Raw genomic sequence first — 23,939 nt, forward strand, 5'->3', positions numbered from 1 at the left:
GGACCAACAACGACGAGGACGATCTCGGGCAGCTAGCATACTAGGTGCTCGCTAACATGCTTAGTATCGCCAACGACGCTCCCTCCCGGCTTAAGATGGATGACTACCGTGAGCTAGGTCTCTAGGGCTCTACCAACCGTGGCCATAAGTACTCTATCCGTGGGTTATCAAGCTCTGCTCCTGCTCTAGTGACCCCCGTCAAACCCCACCGTTCGCGCAAGCGAGGCCGCTCCCTAGTTGGTCTAGAGACCCCGACCCAGACGCCTCGTCCAGAGTGATAGGTGTTCGTGTCCTCTCCGATTTTTTTGCTTGATCTATGCATGCTTTGTTTTTCTTGCTTCGTTTGTGTTCCTTGCTTCGTTTGTGTTTCACTTTATTTCCTGGCTTCGTCTATGCTTTCTTTCGTTTTGCTAGCCTTGTCTGTACTTGTTTTCGTTTTGCTTGCTTCCTTCAAATTTGTTCTTCAATGCTATGCTAGTGTACTGGCTTGATGGTGATACCAAGAGTGCTAGCATTTAGATAGAACCTCGTGTTTTGCTTGCAAATAAAATACCTAGGCCTTCGGCCACCAAATGTTGATGTTCCGCGTAGAAGACCCTACACGGCTCGTTGGTAGTACGATTTTATGTGCGACAATATATCCTAGAGCCCTCTTTTCTGACGGCCGTCGGAATTTCAGCTACTAGACCGCTGCTGACTAAGTCTCGATTTCTGACGGCCGTCAGAAATTAGCCGCTAGTGTGAACATAGTCCTCGACGTCAAGTCGGTTACTACGCTCGTTAATTGCCTCTTATACGCCAAGATAACTTCTTCGATATAAATAAGCCATTCTAGCTTAGTATGGTATTCATTAGCCAACGAAATTGTCGAACAGCTTGTGTAGACTAAAATACGCTTGATAGTAGCAGATATCTACTTTATCTATGCAAGTACAAAAACTAGGCCAAATCGGATTAGCCTAATCATAGGGCTTAGACCGAACACTACTTACTAAAATGGCTAGCTTGATTTAAGGCGAGTTGTTAGCTTGATTTCCGTCAAACTTGAATTGCCGGAGACGTGGCTCCAGGTGTTTTAGATGAACACCATGTAGAAGAGGCCATCGGTACTGTTCTCTTTCCGTGCTCACTGCTTTTCGCATCCTCGGTTCAAGCTTAAGGATTTGTCCCGTTAAGCGATCTCGTCGGTTGGCGATAGATTCTTTATCGGATGTCATCTTATCTTCGGCATCTATATCGGTCGAGCGACCGGGACGTATTAGCCGCTTACGGGGCCGTAGAACCCGTCTGGAATGTCCCAAGGCCTCATATTCATCTAGAGCTTGAATCATTTGCATGCATAATCCTTGCGCCATAGTCCCCTGAATCTTGCTCTGGGCTTTCAATACCGAGTCATCTCCAATGGTGATCCCGAAGTGAAAGGTAGCCGGTGGGGGTTTTCTTTTCCACTCTGGGGCATCGGGATTCTGGGAAAAACGATCGGCGATACGTGATAGTCTCTTATGTAATGCCCCCTCTAGAATCTGAAGTAGGTCTATCTCCGGCTCCATGGCGTTCCTCATATACCGAGGCTCGCCATAAGAGCGGCCCTAACCGGTTGTCGGATGGTGCTTGATGTACCCGGCAGGGAGGAGATCGCCAGGCTCTAACGTGCCATACCATTGCTTGTAGTGCTCGTAAAGCCCGGCATTCGAGCTAGACCACCATACTTCCTGCCCGGTGTCCTTGGACTTGCGCATAAACCCATTGTTGTGTGGGTATGGCAGTAGCCAGTGGCTTTGGAGAAATGAAGTCTTCAACGCCTTCTTCCACTCACGCGCTCGAGCTTTTCCGAGTATTTGGCTGATAGCCTCAAAGCTTTGCTGATATACCATACGATATGGCTTATCCTTCCACCCCTTACGGTCATAATAGCCGTCTTTCCACTCCCACAGCCAAGCGAAGATAGTGTCCACACTCTTGACCGCGATCCGACGCTGATCTAGAAGTTGTAGCGGTTAGGCACCCTCAACGAACACGCCACTGATGCTATCATAGCTTAGGGGAACCTCTCCTGCTAGGGCACGAGAAGCATGATCCGGGTGTAAAAGTCGTTTGACCTGTAGAAACACGTCCTTGCGAAACACACAAAGAGAGAGTTGTCGTAGAAAGTCCTCTAGAAGATCCAGACAAGGAGGAATCGAACTGAATTCTTCCATCCAGCGGTGGGCCTAGTGCACCCGCAAAAAGTCTAGACGGACGTCGCGGATCTGCGCATACCGTGCGTGGAACGCGGCCTGCATAGAAGGGCTGTTGAATATCATGTATTGCGCGGATGGCTGTCGAAATGTCATCGTATCCTAGTTGAGCTTGTCCAGAAACCAGGCATATCCGTACTCTGCCATACTGCTTTGGAACCCTAGACCTTCACACCGGCGAAGACCGTCCGCTTGTCGAATATCAGGGCGGAGCCAGATATCCCGCCAGCATCCAGACACACGCTCAAGGAGGCCACCTACATATGAAAATTGTAGGCAGCGGAGGAACATCATCATAACCCGGGTATGTTCCCACGTGACGAATTAGCGGTCATTGATGCTATAGACAGTCTCAAACCCCACGCAGAACTTGTTGATGTTCCAGTGGAACCAGTAGAGGAGGGTGGATGTAGGGAGAGAGTAAAACGGCTCTACCTAGGATGGAACCGCTGGAAGTCGCGTGGCACATAGATTGCGGTCTCGAAGCTCCTGGTCGATCGCATAGAATAGGCGAAGTGAGACACGGTGTTCCTCGCGAAGCCCGAAGACCTTCATATATGATCCTTGTAATGCAGCAGAGCACCGCTGCTTCATCTATAGATAAGCCCGTATTAACGCGACAGGGTTATGGCTGAGACCTCCCCCGATATACTGCCAAGTCTTACGTAGCTAGGGATCTAGTGCTAAGGTGTCGAGGGCCGGGTTTGTAAATAGGTATACGTCCCCTGCCGCAAAAACCTCCTTCACACTTGAATAAAGCTGCGTGTAGAGAAGGCCTACCTACCGCTACGGGGCGGATCGATGCGTCTCTAATATGAGGCTGCCAGAGTCGTGGAGGAGGCTGATCGGATAAAACTACCGTTTTGGGCGTAGAGACTCCGGAGGATACTGCTGCCCAATCCACTCAGCATACGATTCTAAGCAGCATCGCCGCCAGAGGATGGTCTATGGCACTAGTTGGTTTGCACCAGGCTCCCTGTCCGAACGGTGCCTAGATGCGAGGAGTCCAACGCCACCAACCTATGAGGCCCTAGTAGGATAGGTCTCTTTCCCGATATCGATATAGAATTGATCGGATAGATAAGACTCGTCGATCGTGTTCCCCTAGTGCTAGGCAAACTCCTACATCATACCGTCCCACGTATTTGCTTTGGTCAATATCTTGAGGTTTTTCCCTTAGACGAGGATGGTCACGTCCGAGAATTGCTGTAGTCTAGCGCTCTAGATAGTCTCTAAAATACTTGCCCACACAAGCGAGAGGGCATTTGGTGGGAGAAAATAGAATAGAAGCTGCTCCCGAGCGACCGGATCCGCTCGCTGCGAGCGTATCTCAACACCTCGGGCCGTAGCGTTCAGCCGGCTGTGGTCAAAGCTCGAAGGATAATGCTAGACGAGTGAGCTATCGTGATAGCGGTAAATTGCAGGAAGAAGTATCTGGTCTATCTAGATCCGAAAGTCGTTATCACGGAGGCGACTAGATTGCTGCTCTTCTCGGTAGAGGCGCGGGAATAAGAAGTAAAGTGAGATATCCTCAAACCCAACCAACCGCCCAAACGTATAATGTGGGATCTTATACACCGGCTGTCGGACATAATTCTGAGGATGTCAGGGTTATAGGATCATGTGATAAGAGGAAAGGAAGTAATAAAGAAGAGAGTAAGAAGAATAAAGTGAGAGAGAAGAGTATAGTTATTTATTTCAGTCGGGGTATCACTCTCTATTTATGTTATTTCCCCTAGGTGGCAAATGCTCTTGCCACCTAGTTGATTTATCAGCATTGGTAATTTGATTTATCAGCAGATGCTTCTAGTTCTTTCTATTAGCTTCTATTGCCGATAGTATCCGAAGGTATTCGGTTATAGCCGAGATCTCGGTTCTTATTGGTTCGGGATCTTATCTTATAGATAAGATCCACTATATTATAATTGGTCTTATAGGAAAAAGTGGCTTTTTCCTACCCTCCATTATAAAAAGGGTTCTTTTATAGTCGTATAGACTTCTTATATTGATACCCCCCCCGTAAGCTATATAGGGTAGGGTACTCTATATAGGTTATAGTATATAGTATATTGGCGTATTATTATTATAGTAGTATTTTTTATGGTATAGCACTTAGACCTAGTAGGTTTAAATGATATTGATATAATGGTGTTGCTAAACACTTAGTGAGTGTATCTGCCAGTTGGTCCTTTGAGCTTACGTGTAGTAGCTCAATTTGGCCAGTAGCTATAGCATTTCTTGTAAAATGATATATAAGCTCAATATGTTTACTTCTTTTGTGGAATTCAGGATTTTCAGCCAACTTCTTCGCAGACATACTATCCACTAGTATTTTTGGAATAGAAGTGGAATATCCGAGTTCTAGTTTCTTATTGATATAGTTGAGCATATTAGCTAAGTAAATAGCTTCTTTTGTGGCTTCTTTTAGTGCCATATATTCTGCCTCGCAACTACTCAGTGCGGGTGTTTTTTGTAATTGTGAATTCCACGATATAGGGTTATTTTGTCCTATAGTAGGACTAAGGCTAAAGATATAGCCTGTTGTAGATCTTCTATTATCTAGGTCATTCGCCCAGTCGCTATCAGAGTATCCTTTTAGTATAAGGTCTTCTCCAGCACAGTTTAGGGTAAGCCCTAGATTAGGGCTTCCTAAAAGGTATTTCCAGATTTTATTTAGTGCCGTAAAGTGCTCGCTATTAGGATTGCTCATATAGCGTGCACAATAGATCACTTTATAGGTTATATCAGGCCTAGTTTTTAGTGCTAGGTATAGTAGTGAACCAATATGTTTTTGGTATATTTTGACGTCCTTAGGGTCTGCTATAGTGTCATTTTTTCGTAGTTTTGCCCCTGGTTCTCCTGGTATTAGAGTAGGCTTATATCTTGGGTTATTTATTATATTAAACTTTTGTAGTAGTTTTGCAGTATATTCCGACTGATTTATATATAGCATCTTTGTGCTATAGTTTATTTTTATAGTATTTCCTAAGAAGGTAGACACAGGGCCTATTTCTTCTAGTTTCACGTATTCTCTTATTTTATTAGTTATATTTCTTATATATTGTATATTAGGATGTATAGCCAATATATCATCAACGTGACATATTAGAATACAGCCTGTTTTATGGTTTATAAATATTCCTTCGTCGTACGGGAATACGTCGAATTCGAATCTTAGTAGTATAGTGGCTAGGTGTTTATACCATAGCCTAGGGCTCTGCTTTAGGCCATATAATGCTTTCTTTAAAAGGCAGCATTTCTTATTATTATTATATACCCCGATAGGTAGTATGGTATAGATATTAGCGTCTATATCGGCGTGAACAAAAGCGTTTTTCACGTCGTATTGTCTTATTTCCCAGCCCTTATTCACCGCTATTATCAATAGTAGGTGCCAGGTCTCTGTTCTACACGTAGTAGAGAATGTCTCTAGGAAGTCTATTCCTAGTCTTTGGTTAAAGCCTTGTATAACCCAGCGGGCTTTATATCTAATAGTCTTATCACTATTAGTTATATAGGACGGCTTTACACTATTAGGGTCTAGTATAGGTTTTTTCTTAAAAACCCAACGGCCTCTAATAGGTATAATGTTCTTTGGTATATCTATTATATCGTAGGTATTTTGTTTTTCTAGCTCACTTACTTCTTCAGCGCATGCGCGGAGCCATTCATCTTTTTCTGGGCTATTTATAGCCTGATTATATGTATTAGGCTCGTCTAAGTGAGACGTAGTTAATATAAAGTTATTATTAGCGGGTAATTCCAGGCTCGCTATTATATTATTTATAGTGGTATCTTTTATAGTATAGAAGAGCGTATTTTTAATCGGGATTTGTATTTCAATCTTATGTTTTGGGTCATAGTCTATAGCTTTATAGCTACTGTTATTGGTATTGTTATTGGTATTGTTATTGGTATTGTTATTGGTATTGTTATTGGTATTGTTATTGGTATTGTTATTGGTATTGTTATTAGTGCCTATATATAGGCCTATTTTTGAGTCCTTCTTCTTATCTGTTTTCTTTATTGGTTTTAGGAATTGATTCTCTGTTATAGTAACGTCTCTTGACCATAGAGCCGTCTTTTTGTTATAATCCCATAGTTTATAGTGTTTGTATTCGCTATAGCCTATAACAATAGCTTCTTCTTTTCTAGGAGATAGCTTTGATATATAGGAGTTTTTATGGTAATAAGCTTTTGATCCCCAGGATCTTATATTGCTTATATTAGGTTTTATTCCATAATAGGCTTCATAGGGTGTTTTAAACCCGAGTGATGTATGTGGGGTTCTATTATATATATAGCAGGCATGTATTAGGGCTTCACCCCATAAGTAGTGAGGCGTATTTGATTGTATTAAGAAAGAACGTACTTTATTGAATAAAGTAAGATTTATTCGCTCTATTAAGCCATTAGGCTCTTTTGTATAGGACGGAGTAGTTCGATGTATAATGCCGTTTTTTGCTAGACTTTTAGCAAAGGGCATATTTATATATTCTCCTCCGTTATCAGAGAACAATTCTCGTATTCTTCTCTTTTTATTGTTATTTTCTACTATAGCCTTAAAGTCCTCAAAGGCTTTATAGGCACCGTTCTTTGTATAGATAAGGGAAACCCATAGGTATCGGGATTTCTTATCTAAAAACGTAATATAGTAGGTATATTTATTGTACGTAGGTGGTAGTGGCCCGCCTAGGTCTGTATGTATTCGGTCTAATATATCGTATTCTATAAGATCAGATAAGTTCTTATAGATATATCTATTGTCTTTAGCTAAAAGGCATATTTTGCATTTATTAGCTATAAAGTTATTGATATCTTGTTGAGTTATAGTGATATTCTGGGCCCGTAACATATAAGTTAGGGCTTTTATATTGCAATGCCCTAGGCGTATATGCCATTAGGTCATTATTATAAGATTATTAGTCTTTTTATCTTTTGCTGTTTGCGGAAGGTCTATTATTTTCTGTGCTATTTGAGCACTTTCAGTATTGTTAGGTAGTATTTGAGCTTCCGTATAGTATAGGTTGTTTTGTTTATAGCCAATTGCTACTATTCTTTTATGTTAATAGAGTATAGCCTTTCTAGGGAGAAACAGGCTTATGATATCTGGCATTTTATCAAGACTCATTAGGTTTACGCCTAATTGAGGTAGGTATAGCACGTTTTTTAACGTATAGATATAGTCTATATTTGTTTTTATAGTCACATCTCCCTTATATTCTGAGGTTATATTGTTTGCGTCTCCCCACCGTACAGTGGTCTTAATAGGTTTATAGGAAGTAAAATCTTGTATATTAGCTATAGTATTGATAGTAGCGCCACTATCAATAATAAAGCGTATTTTTCTATTTTTTCTAGCTAGTAGGTCACTGTTTTTTGTATTTTTTGTGTTTATAGGGTTTATTTCTCGACCCGTTATTAGACCATCTAGTATATTATTAGCGGTTTTCGCTATATATATATTTGAGACACATACCTCAGTATCCATATCATCGAAATTAAAATCGATAAGCTCATTGGCTGTTATAGTTTCTTCTTGATCTACCTAAGTAGGCTGATCAGATTCTTGAATTTGTGCTATAAGTGCGTCCTTTTTAGCGTTATTCATTTTACTGAATTCGCTTTTAGGGTATTCAGATCTTTTAACAACGCGATTTTTCGACGTTCGCTGTTCCCAACCACTTAGGGCTTTATTTAGGTGTAGAAACCAGCATATTTCAGAGGAATGTCCTGGTTTCCTACAGTTTTCGCAGAAAGACTAGTTGTTTTGTCCTCTTTTTATATATTTCTTACTAGTAAGAAAGGCTTTCTCACTAGTTTTCTCACTAGATATTGCTTCTTTGCCTCTAGCTTCATCAATCAAGCTAGAGGTCAGCGTATCTAGTGTATAGGCATTGGTATTGCCCCGGAAGGCCTAAGTTATATTTTGTACAAAAGGTTCGTACTCTTCTGTCAGGCTAAAAAGCGTGAAAGATATAACAACCTTGTCGGGAAGGCTGATACCCTGATTTTCAAGTTCACTCCTTAGGTTTCTGATTTTATAGAGGAAAGCCTCCATAGTTTCAAAATCCGTAAGGCGAGTTTGAAAGAGCTATCGTAGCAGCATATATTCTGTTATAAAACCCCCCTATTGTAGGTGGTATCTAGCGCTTGCCAGACAAGGTAGGCGCTATTATAGTCCGCTATCTATATTTGGACTTCATCTAAGCAAAATAGTAAAATAGAGGCCATAGCCTTCCTATTTTTCTTCTTCTCAATAGGGTCTTCAGACTAATAGAGATCAGACTCTATAGCTTCTTCGAGGTCTTCTCTTGTGAGAATAGCCTTACAATTTCGCCGCCAGCGCGGGTAATCAAGGCTTCCTTTCAGTTTAGCTATAGTGATTTTTTCAGAAGAGCCCATTTTGGGATATAGTATCTCAGGTATAGGTATAAGGTATGTGAGAGGAATATGTTCCGTATAGTGAAAACTGGCTAGGTGGCCTAGTTTGATATTTGGGTATTATGATCTAACAGGGTGCGGGTTCGAAACCGGACGGTGTCAGATTATTTTTTTTTTGATTATTAATCAATTGTTTCACAGTGTCCTAATTGAGCGTAGAAGCCGGGCTCATAACCTCTGAGGATGTCAGGGTTATAGGATCATGTGATAAGAGGAAAGGAAGTAATAAAGAAGAGAGTAAGAAGAATAAAGTGAGAGAGAAGAGTATAGTTATTTATTTCAGTCGGGGTATCACTCTCTATTTATGTTATTTCCCCTAGGTGGCAAATGCTCTTGCCACCTAGTTGATTTATCAGCATTGGTAATTTGATTTATCAGCAGATGCTTCTAGTTCTTTCTATTAGCTTCTATTGCCGATAGTATCCGAAGGTATTCGGTTATAGCCGAGATCTCGGTTCTTATTGGTTCGGGATCTTATCTTATAGATAAGATCCACTATATTATAATTGGTCTTATAGGAAAAAGTGGCTTTTTCCTACCCTCCATTATAAAAAGGGTTCTTTTATAGTCGTATAGACTTCTTATATTGATAATAATGAGCGCAACCATTGCTTCTAATATAGTGTATAGGAATAGGATTCAGATATAGGCTTGAACGAAGGTCAGAGACAGGCATCTAAGTCGAGTTCCACCGCACTCCAAGTTTGGCCACTGCTAGACTATGCGCGAAGCCAACAATACTGTCGATATCAAAAGTCACCGCTATCGGGCGTTCTGGCTAGTGGTCGGCTGCAAGGCAGAGGTAGACTAGACGAGTGTTAGGCGTGACTAAACTAATCCCGGTATAGATCTCGCGTTTTCGGGTTGCGCTAGTCTTTCCTGCCAGGTTTTCCTCGCGTCTAGCTATTATTGCGGCACTAAGAACATCGGGGTATCCTCTATCTACCTAGATCTAGTCTAGATACTCTCCTAGACCGAGATGCTCCGTATGCTATATCTCATGTTCACTCTCCTACTACGTATGGCACTGGCGGCAGTAGCCATGGTGTTGTTAGAGCTGGTCAGTAAGAAGCTAGGCTAATTGAGAGATAGCCGTATTAGTTGTTGCGTCTTCGGTTTGATCAGGAGGTGGAACCACAAACGGCCTAGTCGCTTAAACCGGAATTTCAGTTACCCCTAGTATAAGACTGGCTTGGGTGGTCTCTTCTTGTGCACTCTCTGGAGAGATTGCTTGAGTAGGACTATTGGCTATATCACTCATGGATTCTAGTAGTACCCCGTTATCTATCGGCGGAATATTAGGTATCGATAAGTCCCACGGTAGAAGGTCCGGGCTAAGAGCTAGTAGAAGTTGCTCAACCTCGGTCGCGATAGAAAGTTCCCCCGGAGGAAAATAGCTTAACGATGGTTCATTGATATCAGTGGATAGGGGTATTGTGGCGGAATAGTGCTGGTCGAATTGCTAGTCACGATATATAGCGCGGGTAAACTGTCGCCGGTTCCGCCGTTGCGTGGCATTTGATATTTGTTTTGCCTAAGCAGACGTGTATATTCGCGGTCATCCTCGTTTTCGTGTTAGAGCGTCTGATAGTTGTGCCATAATAAGCTAGTAGGGGTATTCTCGATACGAACTTCTGCGGCGAGAAAGGCCTCTATTTTTTCAATGATACGAATAGGGGCCCCGAGAAAATCCAGTCAGCATAGCAATCGAACCTAAAATCGAATCTATCAGATAAAAGTAAGTTGTGTTCCGAAAGAGGTTTAGTTTTGACCACGAAATTCAAAAAGGGTTTAGTTTTGACCACGAAATTCGAAAAGGGTTTAGTTTTGACCACGAAATTCAAATAGGTTTAGTGTATGCTTATATCAGCGCATTGGCCTCAAATATGATCAGATTCAAACGACCATAACTCTATGAATATTCAAGTTATCAAAATAAACGTTGAACATTCGGCATGCCACGGTAATTCTCTATAAGCACAATATATATTTAAGCTCTTTTAATGCATGGTTGCGGTAAGTCGTGGTCATGATTTCGTATATGGTTTGGTTTCACAGCCATTGAACAGTATATAATGTGATTGTCGCCCGAAGCAGGAAGTTTAGACAGCACCAAGCCTATCTCACATATTTTCATCCCCTCCAATCTACCCATACATTGGGAGCTCTGGTGTTTGTCGTCGACTTCCTCCCGGCGCCATGACGCGAGTGCCACTGCTTTTACTCTGCACAATCTTCCAGTTGCTAGCACAAAGTGTCAAGGCGCTGAACGCAGCCGGCGCAGCCGAAACCACATTTTTTTACCAGGCTTATCTGCTGGAATTGGAGTATGTCACAGAACCCACCCGTCGTGCAATTGCCCCCGGTTGCCACGAAGGCGAGGAAAACCCGCCGTGTACCTATGCCGAGTTTGTGAAATATATCAGCAGCGATGAAGCCCTGCTACGCAACGATCCAAGTTGGGAAAAATTCAGCGCGATCTTCGACGCTGCCGAGAATACGCCTCTAGTCGAAACATCTCAGAAACTCCGAGAAGCGGGATTCCGCGCCGAGTACGAGCAAGAACGGCTCTACCCGAAAGATAAAGAGGCTAAATCCGTGCCTTACGCCATTCGAAAAATGAGAGGAATTGCGACTGGTACCAAGAAGAATAAATTTGTGGACCAGAAGACAAAAATGATCGAGGCATTGGAACTGGCAGCTGAAGTGCGGCGGGCGGACAACATGAAATATTTTATCCCGGTGCTCGAGGAAAAAATGGGGATCAAGATGGAACTAAAGGAAACTAAGTCTCAGACGCGCGATGGACTGGAATATCAAATGTATGACGAGGCTAAGACAGCGGAAAAGAACAAGGGCGTCGAGGATCTGGCTCAAAAGGTTGTCACGGCGGCGGATGGACTGCGCAAGCAGAAGAGAAAAGGCGCCGCCCCGGGGAAGCAACTCGACTTCGTTATTCATCAGACCATCATGCGGGAGATAGAGGAGTCGATCGGTCAACTGAAGCAAAAGTGTCCCTAGCTCACCATTTCCGGCGGATTGGCTTGGTGGGATGGTTGCCAGGACTCTCAAGTTACTATAGCTGGGTGTCAATTTTCTCGATGGTTGTTCCTACAATTTCAGCTCGACTTTCACGCAAGAGAAGAGAGAAGTAGAGCGTAAAGCGGCATCTAGATATGGAGTAGATGCTACTCTGTACAGAGTACTCCGTAGTGGAGTTTATCGATGTAAGATTTGAAAACTTTCGCTTTGGTAATTCTGGTCATTTTGGTATGTTTGGTATGAGACAGACCCCACTTTGCGGACTACAAGTATCATCTTGTCCCTCTCATTCCTTCTTCCGTCTTCTTCACTCCCCAGTTCATTGGCACAGTATGCTCAAACTTACTCAGACGACCTTGGATAATAAATCTACCCCACTCAAGGTCCCCGGCTTTCATGGTCTTCCCGTCAATGTGTTACTCGCCCAAGATGAATTTGCCACGGGGACCAATGAATGGCACGCTGCCATTCTAACGGCCAAGGAACTGGCTATGCTAAAGTTGATCAACGCCATCACCGACCGACCGGGTTGGCACCGTGACATTTTTGACCAACGTGTTGTCACTCAATGGCGAGAGGACGCCGCTGTTTCATCATCGCTGATCAACGACAAAACGTGGGACTGGTGCTTGAAAGAGCTGCAGGACAAGGCCCAAGAATATGACCGTGACGGTCAATCCGTTGTCTTCAACACCCACAGCGGTGTCTGTAAATCAGACACGGCAATATCTTCCGTTCTGAAATCGCAGCTCTCGAATTCTGCGGACCTGCTTTCTCATCGAGCGGTGCGAGACAAGTCAGCGCCCGCTGTGATTAATCTCGTCGAACCTTCTCTTTATCCTCTTGTCTTTGGAAGAACGAAAGTCATATCTAGCGGACAATCGTGCGGAATGGACGAACACTCCTGGTTGTCCCGCAGTGAGGAGGGCCCAGTGGTTTCGGAAACTCCACAGGTGGCAAAGGACGCCTTGAAATGGCCGTGGGGCAAGTCTAAGCACATTTGGTCCTCGAAATTCCAGTGGCTGCCGTGCGAAGTGGAATTTACTGGTCCTTCTGGATCCACGGATGTTCAGATTTCGTCTTACATCAACAATATCCATCCAACGAACAGGGAGATGTACTCCGCGGTCGAGTCCGTGATTTCCGCTAGCATCAAGCAATGGAATAAGGGGGTAGTTCGAAACAGGCTAAGACAAGTTCAAAGCAAATATCACGTCTCCCATCCACGTGAGCCTGTGCGGATACACACTTACGGAGTAGAGTGGAAAACCGAGTTCCCTGAATGGGCAAAAACGTTACCCCGCATGGAAGACGAGAGTAAACTCTCTGTGGAGGAATACGAATCCATGTGTGCTCAAGTGGAAGCGTACATTCAACAGCCTAATTCCAAGGACGAAGTATTCTGGCCTATGTTAAAAACACGACACATCCCGGAGGATTGGAAAGTCCGATGGGGTCTACTTCGGACAGCTTTGAATAAGTATGCTTGCACTTTTGTCTTTGAGCACTCGGATCCAGGAACATCATACTCTTATGCGGACTGGAAAGCTGGGAGGACCCAGAATGCAATTGTTGGCCCACCGCACAACGACCATGTCTGCCGCCCGGATTTCAAACGGTCTCAATTCATGGAGGAAAACCCCTGGCTAGTCCATCTTGAATGGATGTATATGCCAAAGGAAGAGGGATACACCAACCATGAATTCTACACGGTTGCATTGCAGGATGAGTTTCGGCAGCAGGGTCTTCAGGTCGTCGTCCGGGTTCATGGCATAGAGTTAGACCCTGAGACGCCAAGCTTCGCTGGAGAAGAGTGGCACACCGAAGGAAACGCAAATGAGCATATAGTCGCCAACTCTATCTATGCGCTTAGCTCAGAAAACATATCCGAGCCGCAAATCAGCTTCAGACAGCGGTGCAGGCTAGGTGGTCCTTGGGTCTACGACCGAATTGGCCCTTGGGATTCCAACGAGGACAGCGACGATGACGATCCTGCGTTATACTTCAAGAATTCTCACTGGGACCTCAAGTATATAGAGATGCTTCTCGGACGTGAAAACATCCAAAGTAGTCCAGCATTGCAAGAGCTTGGGGAGGTGAAAATGCCTGCAGGCCGCCTGATCTCCTTCCCCAACGCTTTCCAGAGCCGAATGGGCCCGTTGCAGCTTGAGGATAAGACCAAACCCGGCCACTGCCGTTTTCTCACTTTTTCCCTTGTCGACCCGACCTACCGGCTTTGTTCTACTCGCAATGTTCTGCCCCAGCAATTTGATTGGATGACAGGCGATGGCGTCGGCTCTATACCACCGATGGATGCAACTGAGGCCTTAGAGCTGAGAGAAGAATTGGTCAAGGAACACGCCAAAAAAGAAGAAGGTGTTCCTGAGCTTGCTGGAACACTCTACTTTTCTGGATATTCGTGAATGCGAGGGGTAGCCAATCGAAGTATACACACTTTTTTGCTCTGATAATACATATTCCATTTCATACCTGCACTCACTACCATGTGTACCAACTGAGAATTTCAAGGTTGCTTGTCGCAATGTATGTGGGTAGCTATATTACTTTTTACCGTTCCTGATTAAATCATGGTACTTGAGGTCGTTAGTAACCTTGGAATGCCCCATTAGGTCTACAATGTCTTTACTAGATGCAAACCCAGCTATAAGAAAGAAGAAAAGAAGAAAAGAAGAAGAACAGAAATATATTGCAAGACTTCGTCGATCAGTTTTCTTTATCTGAAAAGCTTCAATTACAGCTACAAATAAAACCAAATGAGATCCCTAGACCCTATGCGCCGCGGAGTCAGGGGCTGACTCGCCGTCTCGGGCCCCTGATTGGCCGTCGGTGCGTCCCCCGAGACGCATCGGTGCGTGTATCTTACTGCCGCCGTCCCCTATCGTCCGATCGCGCTCAAAATCGGACACGTTCTATCTCACGAGTTCTGCGATGAACAATGCAATTTTCAGAGCGATCGAGCCACGGAATAGGGTGTGGTGGATGATTGAAATCCACGGGGGAAAATTTTGATGGGGTGTGACCGGCGGGGAGTCCCAATACCGTCACGACCGTATTAGTCTTGAGTATGGTAGTCCATACTAAATAGATTACGGCGTACGGTTCTCAATACCCCACGACCACGAGACAAGAAAGGCCCACTCGACGGTGCAGAGTAGACCTCGGCAAGGACCGCAAGGGACCGGACCAGACCGCGGACCGGACCGGACCATGCAGGGCTTGGTCCTTACTATCAGGACCGCTGGGTAGACCTCTGCATAGCCCACAAAGCCCATAGCCCAACCCAACCCAACCCACGAATGGGTTGGGCTTTGGGCCCATCCTTCGAGCCCATCGGTGGGTTATGGGCCCAGAGTGAAAGCCCACAGGGCCCATTTCGGCCCATAATGGGCCCCCATTATTCACCAAACAATACAAACATACCAATTTATCGCAGCTGTATAAGTAATGCATTTTTCCCTGGTTTTTTTGGGTATTCTAATTACTGTCTAAGCCGTACTTGAACTATCTTCTTCTTCTTATAAGCTTATATGATTGATTGAGAAGATATTAAGTGATAGATGCTAGGTGGTTGAATTATATTAATAATGCTCATACATATCATCCTCAACTCGCATCCTCTTCCTCCCTGATGTACGCTGCTAAGTATGAGTACTCGGTAATTGTGGTGCAGCAGCATCATCAGTATCTCCGTCAAGACTGTAGTTATCAATATCTATCAAATCCCTAGATAGATCACCCTGTTCTTCAGTATCACTAATCTCATCAATCTCAACATTATCCGGCGTCTCATCCTTCTCTTCTATCAATGCGTCGATCTCATTAGAGGTAAAGAACTGCTTCAATTCCTCCGCTTCCTGTATATCAAGGTCAAACTTGGATATACAGAGGTATAGCATTAGCTCTTCGATAGTGCCCGATTTCAAAGAGCCGCGGCGATAATAGCAGATATCGCGTGCAGTATTAAACAGACGTTCCACACCAGCGCCTATTACTAGGATTGCAAGATAATCCCGCGCAAGTGAAGCGATAGCTAGGAAACGAGATTCATTCTCTTTCCAGAATGAGAGCGGCTCCGAATCAGTTATATCTATATCAATGTTAGTATCTATTAGATAAGTGATCGGAAGGAATCAACCTACTACTATTAAGATACTGCGTTATTTTATCAACAACCGGATTTGACTTAGGGATAGATTTCTGGCTTCGAACAAGATTGTGAAGAACTAATCTTGGTGTCGATGTAGAAGACTCTTGCGGGCCCTTAGCACTAGCAAGACGTTCCTAGATCGGAGTAAGTGCATCCTAGAATGCTACTCGATACTGATCCCGTAGCTCTTTAGCGTCGGACTAGTCATCAGAAAGAAAGAATTGGAATCTATTATCCGGCGATAGCATTGTACAAACTGCATAGATATACCCTCGTATTTTATTAGTCTCCTTGTAGTAGTCGCGTAATTTTGACTAGCTAGTATCGAGAGAAGCAAGTATCTACTACTTCTATACAACCCGCTTTCGTTTCAATTGTCTTTTTGATTGTTCAATATGCTCAAAAAGCAAATTATAGATCTCAAAGATAAGATGTGATGTTATATCTCGTGTCTTTAAGAGAGCAAGTGTGTAATCAAAGAATAGCTTTGTAAGACAAAGAAGATAGTCAATCTAACGCTATTGATTATTATCTAGTGCGAAGTCTTGCTTATTGAACTGATCACAGAATTGTATGATAAAGATACGGAGTCTCTTGGCTCGCCGGAGTATAAGATATGTTGAATTCCACCGAGTCTTTATATCTTAGAGAAGCATAATCCCTTGCCCTAAAGGTTAAAGTGCGATAAATGAATCTCGGCGCTAAGGACTAGCGCGGATATATATAGCAAGTGCTCGTATTCTTTTTAAAGTATACGAGATATCCTATTTTTTTGTATTCGCCCTTGCGAGAGTAACTTGTTACTTAGTCTATTTGGTCTCTGTAGTCTTATTCTAAGGGACTACGTTAAGACGGTCAAGTAGCTAGTTCAAACTCAATTGGATTATATACGCAAGATAGGGGATACGGATAATGTTGATATCCCGTGTATTAGATAAAGATTGTTGTAGCAAAGATTGCTATAGTGTATCAACCAGAGTCTTATTATTCGACGCATTATCAGTGGTTAATCCAAATATCCGGTCCTTAATTTTATGCTAAGTAACTATCTACATAATAGTTGTACTTAGGTTCACACCGGAATATATTCTATAAAGGGGTTTAAAACCGAGTAGTACCTCGCGGTAGACCTAGTCAGCATCGATAAAATAGCTAGTAATAGCTATAAATACTTGCCTAAATAGAGATGTCCAACAATCCAATGCAATTAAGATCCTTGTATGCTCCGGTAGCAACCTAAGTATATTCTTTTGCCGCTCTTTAACACGAAGAGATAGCCTACGTTGAATTGTAGTAGCGTATAGTATATCTAAAGGGCTTAGGGCTAATTATGATTGCGAAATCAAGAGACGAAAGGATAGGTTTTCGATAAGTCGGAATAGGAGTCGATTGATAGTAATGAATTATAGGAGTTGATCGTTCTAGTCTTCTTGCGAGAAAGATGCTTCCGCTTCGGTATAACCCTATATTGATATTGATATAAGTAAGTAGTATGAAAAAACGATAGGACTATATATACCGATTGAATAAACCCTCTTATTACCCCCTTTTGCTTCCGTACCCCTATAGCTTTTTTACAAGCTATAGTTTCTAGATAACAAGTGATAGTCGTTATACTATGACGGTTGACCTTTTTAGTACCCTTACCGTTGCTAGTTTGTTTCTTAGTGTTATAAGGATACTCAAGGATAAGACCGTAACGCTTGCATATTACCTTCGGGCTCCCAGAAACTACATACGCCACTTATTTATATTATTTCCAGGTCTCCGAAGCAGCACTATACTAGGAGTCCTATAGAATCATTGTGTTAGTAGATCTATAGTCGGTCTATAACCACTAATCAACCTAATTGCTTTGATTCATAGTGTCGAAAAGAAAATAAGTGCCTATTCTACTAGGACCGACTCGTTGAAAGCACTAAAAGTGTTCTGCTTCTAAGGCAATTGACGAAGGAATAGACGGCTAAAGAAACGATAAACCACTACGGTAGTAGCTGCTAGATACCTGATAAGAGGTAGTAAATAATATAGTATCGAGGTCAGGCTTAAATAGGTCGAACTAAGATAATCCAAACTCGGTTTGCTAGCTTTGCGACATGATTAGTTGACGATTCAATAATAAAGATTGATTCAATGATAAAGATATATAGTATGAAATATATAGTAGGAAGGATATAGGCTTTCAGGGGGATAGCTTCAAGGTCATATATTACAAAAGGCCACTTCTTGAATCTTGATAGTAGCATTAAATAGCAAATTGATGCAACAAACAGAGGATTCATCATAGTGCTAGTCAGAATTGAAACGTATAATTATGATACTCGTATATAATTGACTACATCGTGCATATTAAGTAGGCTTAGCCTATCCAAAGCCCATAGATAGCCTATTCCCAGCCTATTTCCCAGTCTATTTCGCAATATTATAATCCAAAAAATTTCACCCGATAGCTCAAGATATATTTTTAAACCTCTATTGCCTCGAGATAAGCTATAAAATCACATATCTATAAAAGCAGAAATAAAGAAGGAGAGATAGGCTATCTGTCAGTATAAAATTCAATCATATAAACCTACAAAATATGAATTTGATACTTGGTTTTATACTTCAACAGAAAGATGCACCTAGTTTGATCTAGATAATATATATATCTCTTTATGCTGATACTCAGTACGCTATAATAGTATGAATTCATAGTCAAATTGGATCCTTTTTGGGTGACTTTGTATGAAATCTGGCATCATGATGTTGAATTCAGTATAATATCTACTCAATTCCTACAATGTTGTACTTCTGATGGTGATAATATAATGATACTGAATATACAGGCTGGGACTTGCGTAAAATACAGCTATTAATCAGCTACTTTATGCATGCCAAGACTGTATTTGTGCGTAGAAATGGGCTTTGATGGGGGCCTTATGGGCCCCCATTAATGGGCTGTGGGTTGGGTTGGGCTTTGAATATTGGGCCCATAGCCCACTGTGGGCTGGGCTTTGGGCCGGGGGTATGGGCCCATTTGTGGGCTATGCAGAGGTCTACCGCTGGGCGGTCCCAACTTTTATAGGACCGCACCACTGCGGTCCGGTCCGGTCTTGCGGTCCTACAAACGGGACAAACATGTAGAACCCCGTGATTTACATAATTTATGAAGAATCTATTGGTATTTTTTAGTATTTTACTATTATACTTTGTTATATATAGCCTAAACGTATTCTTTCCAGAAATTTTGAGTACTTTTCTAGAAATTACTTATGTGCATGATTTATATTAAAAGGATCAATTGTCCTTTATATCTATTAATTATATACAAAATCCGTATTATGTCTTAGTCTCTTTGGAATACGCCCTAACGAACGCCTCTGAATGTCAAAATCAGGTAGAGGGATCTTATCATTATTAATAGCCCTTCTCTTCCCTAGCGCTCGTAGGCTAGGCTGCTCAATAGATACTTCTGTAGAAGTTTCTATTGTAAGATCTTCCTCGTCATCGCTAATAGGATCAAACTCTTTATCCTCTTGCTCAGCATTATCCTACTCCTTCTTCGAATGCTTCTCTTAGGTAGAGAGGAACTTATCCACTAGCGTAAGCTACTTAGATTATATATCAAATCTGGTTATATATATGAACATCATTAGGTCCTAAATAGTCTGTGGTCTTAATAAGCCCCGGCGATAGTGGCATATATCCCGAGCAGAGTTAAAAAGTCTCTCTACCCTAGAGCCGCTAGCTAGAGTTATAAGGATATCTCGGGCAAGGCTTGCTAAGATAGGATACTCTGCCTTATAAGCCTTCTAGAAGACTAGGGGTGTTGATTAGATAGTACCTAGAGAGATATAAAGTTAGCAAAAACAAAGATTTGATATACAATAGGAGGGAGGGATGTTAAACTTACTACTTCTAAGATACCTTGTGAGTTTATCTAGAGTAGTCGGTCTTGACTAGACAGAGGTAGTAGGTCTTAGAAGTATATCAATATCAGAGATATCGTTACTTATTGACTAGGAACTTGATATTGTCTATGCCTCTATATAGCGCTTCTAGTAAGGCTAGATATAAGTCTCGAGGGACTCCTTATACCGCGGTGCCTAGTGTTTCTCCTATTCTAGTGTCAAGAAGAACTCAAGCTTATTTCGTGGGCCTAAGATAGTCCCAATTGCATAGAGATTATTCGGAATATTATTAGTCTTGCTATAATACTCCGCAAGCTTATCGCGCCTATGCTCGAGCGCTAGTTTTATTACTTTCTTCCACCCGACTTTCTTTCGTGCTAGCTACGCCTTTGCCTTATTAATATAGGTAAACAAGGCATTGTAGATTCCAAATATATTATAGATAGTTACATCAGTTATAGCTAATAAAGATAAAGTGAACTTAAAGAAGGGATAGGTGATTAATAGTAGATAATTAACCTATCGCCATTTATCCTTATCTATCTTTATATTAGTTAGATTAAATTGTGCACAAAATCCATCAAATATAGTCTATAGCCGACGTACGCGTCGAAGCATAAGAAACGTAGAATTCTAGCGTGTTCGGACATCTTGTATTGGCATAAGTTTCGGTTCTTTTGTCTGAAGTCCAATAAAGCTCTCGCGGCGCTAGGGGCTTTTATTGATATAGACTGCAATTTTACGAACCTAAAGGATATTATATAGTTAGTATCAAATAGAGATACGATAGTAGAAAAAGGAGGGGGTAGTATACTTTGTTAAGGGTTTACACAATCCTTCTATTCTCTTAACGGGCGGTATATCTAGACTTCCGCATGACCCAACCTAACCCGGACCCAACCCGGACCCAACCCGGGCTGGGTTGGGTTTTGGGTCAGAGTCTTCGACCCAGCACTGGGTCCGGGTTATAATGTCTGACCCAGTACTGGGTCTGGGGCCCTAACTTGGGTTATAAACATTGCAAACACGCTTAGGCCCGTGACTACATAAATTATGCAATTTTTGGCTGTTATATTAGGTATTTCTATTATAGCTGAATCAGAACTAACATTTTAATTTTGAAATAAAGTAGTAAATATTGGATGAAATGTATAGTTTATATTAATTGCCTATACTGCTAACTAATGGTACTCAAAAATATTATCTTCTCGACTCTTTCGCTTCCGTCCTGACGCGCGCACTTGGGTGTTGTTCCCTGGTAACTACACCTGGGATTCACGTCCAGTCTGTTCTTCAAACGTAGCTGATAAAACCTCATCTACCTCTATCTCTTCATCAATTGTAGTCTCCTGTTCCTTAGTGTCACTGATTGGCTCGATCTCAATCTCGTCAAGCTTCTTATCCTTCTCTTCCTTTGCCGCTTCTATCTTATCATAAGAGAAGAACTTCTTAAGAAGCCTCGCCTCTTCTTCTTCGATATCAAATCTTGAAGTACAAAGAAATATCATTAAATCTTCGATCGTAGAAGACTTTATCCTCCCTCGGCGGTAATGATAGATATCCCGAGCAGTGTTAAAGAGCCGCTTAACGCCTGCACCTATTGCAGGGAATGAGAGGATATCACGCGCAAGGGCGGCAATTGCTGGGAAGCGAGCTTGGTTCTCTCGCTAGAATATAAGAGGTGCAATATGAATAGGATCTAATACTAAGTTAGTAAGAATCCTGAATAGCTTTGTTTAAATATACCACTATCAAGATATTGAGTTATTTTATTAGTAGCCGTGCTTGCTTGTACGTTGCTTCCATTTAATATCGTATCAAGCTTCGATCCTAGCCGAGCTATCATTTGGGGGCCATCCGATAACTGGTTAAGGGTTGAAAGCTGCTCTTGGTATAGAATCAGAGCTTCCTAGAAGGATTTGCGATACGTATCACGCTATTTCTGATCCTAGTCCTTCGTAAGAAAGAACTTAAACTTATTCACTGGCGCTAGCATTATGCTAATCGCATAGATATACCCTCGAATGTTATTAGTTTAAGAGTAGTACTTATCAAGCTTTAACCGACTAGCTTTAAGTGCATAAAGCATCTGCTTTTTCTATGGCACACGCTTTCGTCGTAGCTGCTTCATTAACTACTCTAGATACTCAAAGAGTTTGTTGTAAATCTTGAACACATAATGCGCAGTAACATCTCGAGTCTTTGATAGCTAAGTTGTATAGTCGAAGAATGGCTCAGTGATACAAAGAAGATAGTCAACTTGACGCCACTCCTCCTCGTAGAGTAATATCTCTTCGCAATCGTACTCTGCACAAAATGGCGTAAAGATAGGACGTAGACGCTTTGCCCGGCGAAGCATTAGAAATGTCGAATTCCATCGAGTTCTCATATCTTGGATCGGCACTAGCTTAACGGCTGTTGTCTAGAGATTGTAAAACGTCTCCCGGCGCTAAGGGCTTGCGTTCACATAGATTGCAAGAAAGCGGACCTTATTTAATATAAAGGATATCTCACGATTCCGATGCTACGCGTTCAAATAGGCTAATCTTGATTGCTTCTCTGTCTATCTCGTCTTAGCTGAGTCATTTAGTGGAACTACCTTGATACGATCAAGGAGCTGGTTTAGACTAAGCTAGATAACGTGAGCAAGACATAGAATTCGAACAATAATAACACCATCTAATAGGCCCTATTGTAGAGAATCAAACAATGTCTTATTATTAGATGCATTATCCGTTGTTAACCCGAATACTCGGGCTTCAAGGTTATACTCTATCAGAGTTTCAAGAAGAACATTGCTTAGGTTTGTACCTATATGCGTACCGTAGAGAGGTTTGAACCTAAGTAGCACCTCACGATAGACCCAATTAATATCAACAAAGTAGCTAGTGATTGCCATAAACGCCTACGAGAATAGAGATATCCAGCAATCAAGCGCAATTGATATCTTCGCACTAATAGGTAGTGTACGAAGGATACGCTCTTGCCGATCTTTGACAATACTCTCTAGTCGGCGACGGATTGTATCGGCAGAGGGAATGATCGGAGGTGACGGGGCGCAGCGAGCCCGAGAAATAAGACGCCGAAATACCGGGTGCTCAATCAGATGAAGTGGAAGCCGATTGAGTGTAATGAACTGTAGGATATCTTCTTCCCAGGCTTCTTGCGAGAACGGTATTTCGGCTTGTCCCTATTATTAGTAGCCAGGATCAATTAGTAAGGTAGAATAAATAGCTAAATTAGAACGTACCCCTTCCTTTAGAAATTTTGTAATCTCTGCTCTCTTCCCTTGCTCACTCCTTAGACATCCCGCTGTCTTCAAATGTTTCTGCATTGTTGATGTGCCATGATATTGCACTTTGCCTACAGCCTTTGGATTGACTATGTAAGGATGCTCGAGAATAGCGCCACAACGTTGACACATAACCTTTGGTGCGCCATCTATACTATGAGCAACCTGGTTGTAGTGGCTCCAAATCTCCGAATGGCGCGTCGAGTCCCACTTAATCTTGCTCTTTCTTCCAAAGTCGGTTTGTAACCACTAGTCTACCTAGTCGTTATGTGATATTTTATCGTAGAGAACAAACGCTTTCCTTCGGTCGGGTCCAACGCGTATTAAGCAGGAGGGGACTATTAGTGGGATATTCGGTCGGAGGAAGTTAGGATCGACGGTTTCGATCGTATATTAGCTACCGGATAGAGTTGCTAGGTGGTTTGATGGTGTAAGATAGCTGAGATTATCTAGATCACCATCGTAAAGAGAGGATGCGAAGTCAGACTGCTGGCTTTGCGACATAATAGATTGACCAAGAAGTAAAGTAAGGAAGAAAGGGAGAATAGAGAACTTACAAAGTAATAATATCTATTAACAGTGAGTGAATCTAGCAAATACGATATATCAACAAAGAAAAGGACTCTAAGACGTATCCTCGCGATTAATTGGTTAGATTACTCCACCTTTATGTACGTCTAGCCGAATAGCCTAGCAAGAACCCGGAAAACCCAGCAAAACCCTAGTAATAACCCAGAAAACCCAGCAATACCCCAGTAATAACCCAGAAAACCCAATAATAACTAGACCTCGCTTTGGGTCGGGTATGGACCCAAAACCCAAACCCAAACCCACGGGTTTACGGGTTCTTGGCGGGTACCCGC

The 23,939-nt window shown here is 42.4% G+C and overlaps 3 protein-coding genes across 3 annotated transcripts; 2 read left to right on the forward strand and 1 right to left on the reverse strand.

Annotated features, from left to right (window-relative positions):
• Positions 1-1,589: 1,589 nt before the first annotated feature.
• On the reverse strand, positions 1,590-2,792 carry N7508_006103 (uncharacterized protein; the record flags this gene model as incomplete). The annotated part of the gene is made up of 5 exons (XM_058464169.1): positions 1,590-1,981; positions 2,129-2,210; positions 2,260-2,318; positions 2,413-2,494; positions 2,685-2,792. 5 exons carry the CDS (start codon positions 2,790-2,792, stop codon positions 1,590-1,592), a joined length of 723 nt encoding a protein of 240 aa, XP_058318022.1.
• An 8,088-nt stretch (positions 2,793-10,880) lies between these two features.
• Positions 10,881-11,702, forward strand: N7508_006104 (uncharacterized protein; the record flags this gene model as incomplete). Its single annotated transcript, XM_058464170.1, has 1 exon — positions 10,881-11,702. The coding sequence occupies one exon, from the start codon at positions 10,881-10,883 to the stop codon at positions 11,700-11,702; it is 822 nt and encodes a 273-aa protein (XP_058318023.1).
• A 353-nt stretch (positions 11,703-12,055) lies between these two features.
• Positions 12,056-14,146, forward strand: N7508_006105 (DUF4246 domain-containing protein; the record flags this gene model as incomplete). The annotated part of the gene is made up of 1 exon (XM_058464171.1): positions 12,056-14,146. One exon carries the CDS (start codon positions 12,056-12,058, stop codon positions 14,144-14,146), a length of 2,091 nt encoding a protein of 696 aa, XP_058318024.1.
• Between the last annotated feature and the right edge of the window lie 9,793 nt (positions 14,147-23,939).

Source organism: Penicillium antarcticum (assembly GCF_028974205.1).
Source record: "Penicillium antarcticum strain IBT 31339 chromosome Unknown utg000006l_segment0_segment0, whole genome shotgun sequence".
NCBI lineage: Eukaryota > Fungi > Ascomycota > Eurotiomycetes > Eurotiales > Aspergillaceae > Penicillium > Penicillium antarcticum.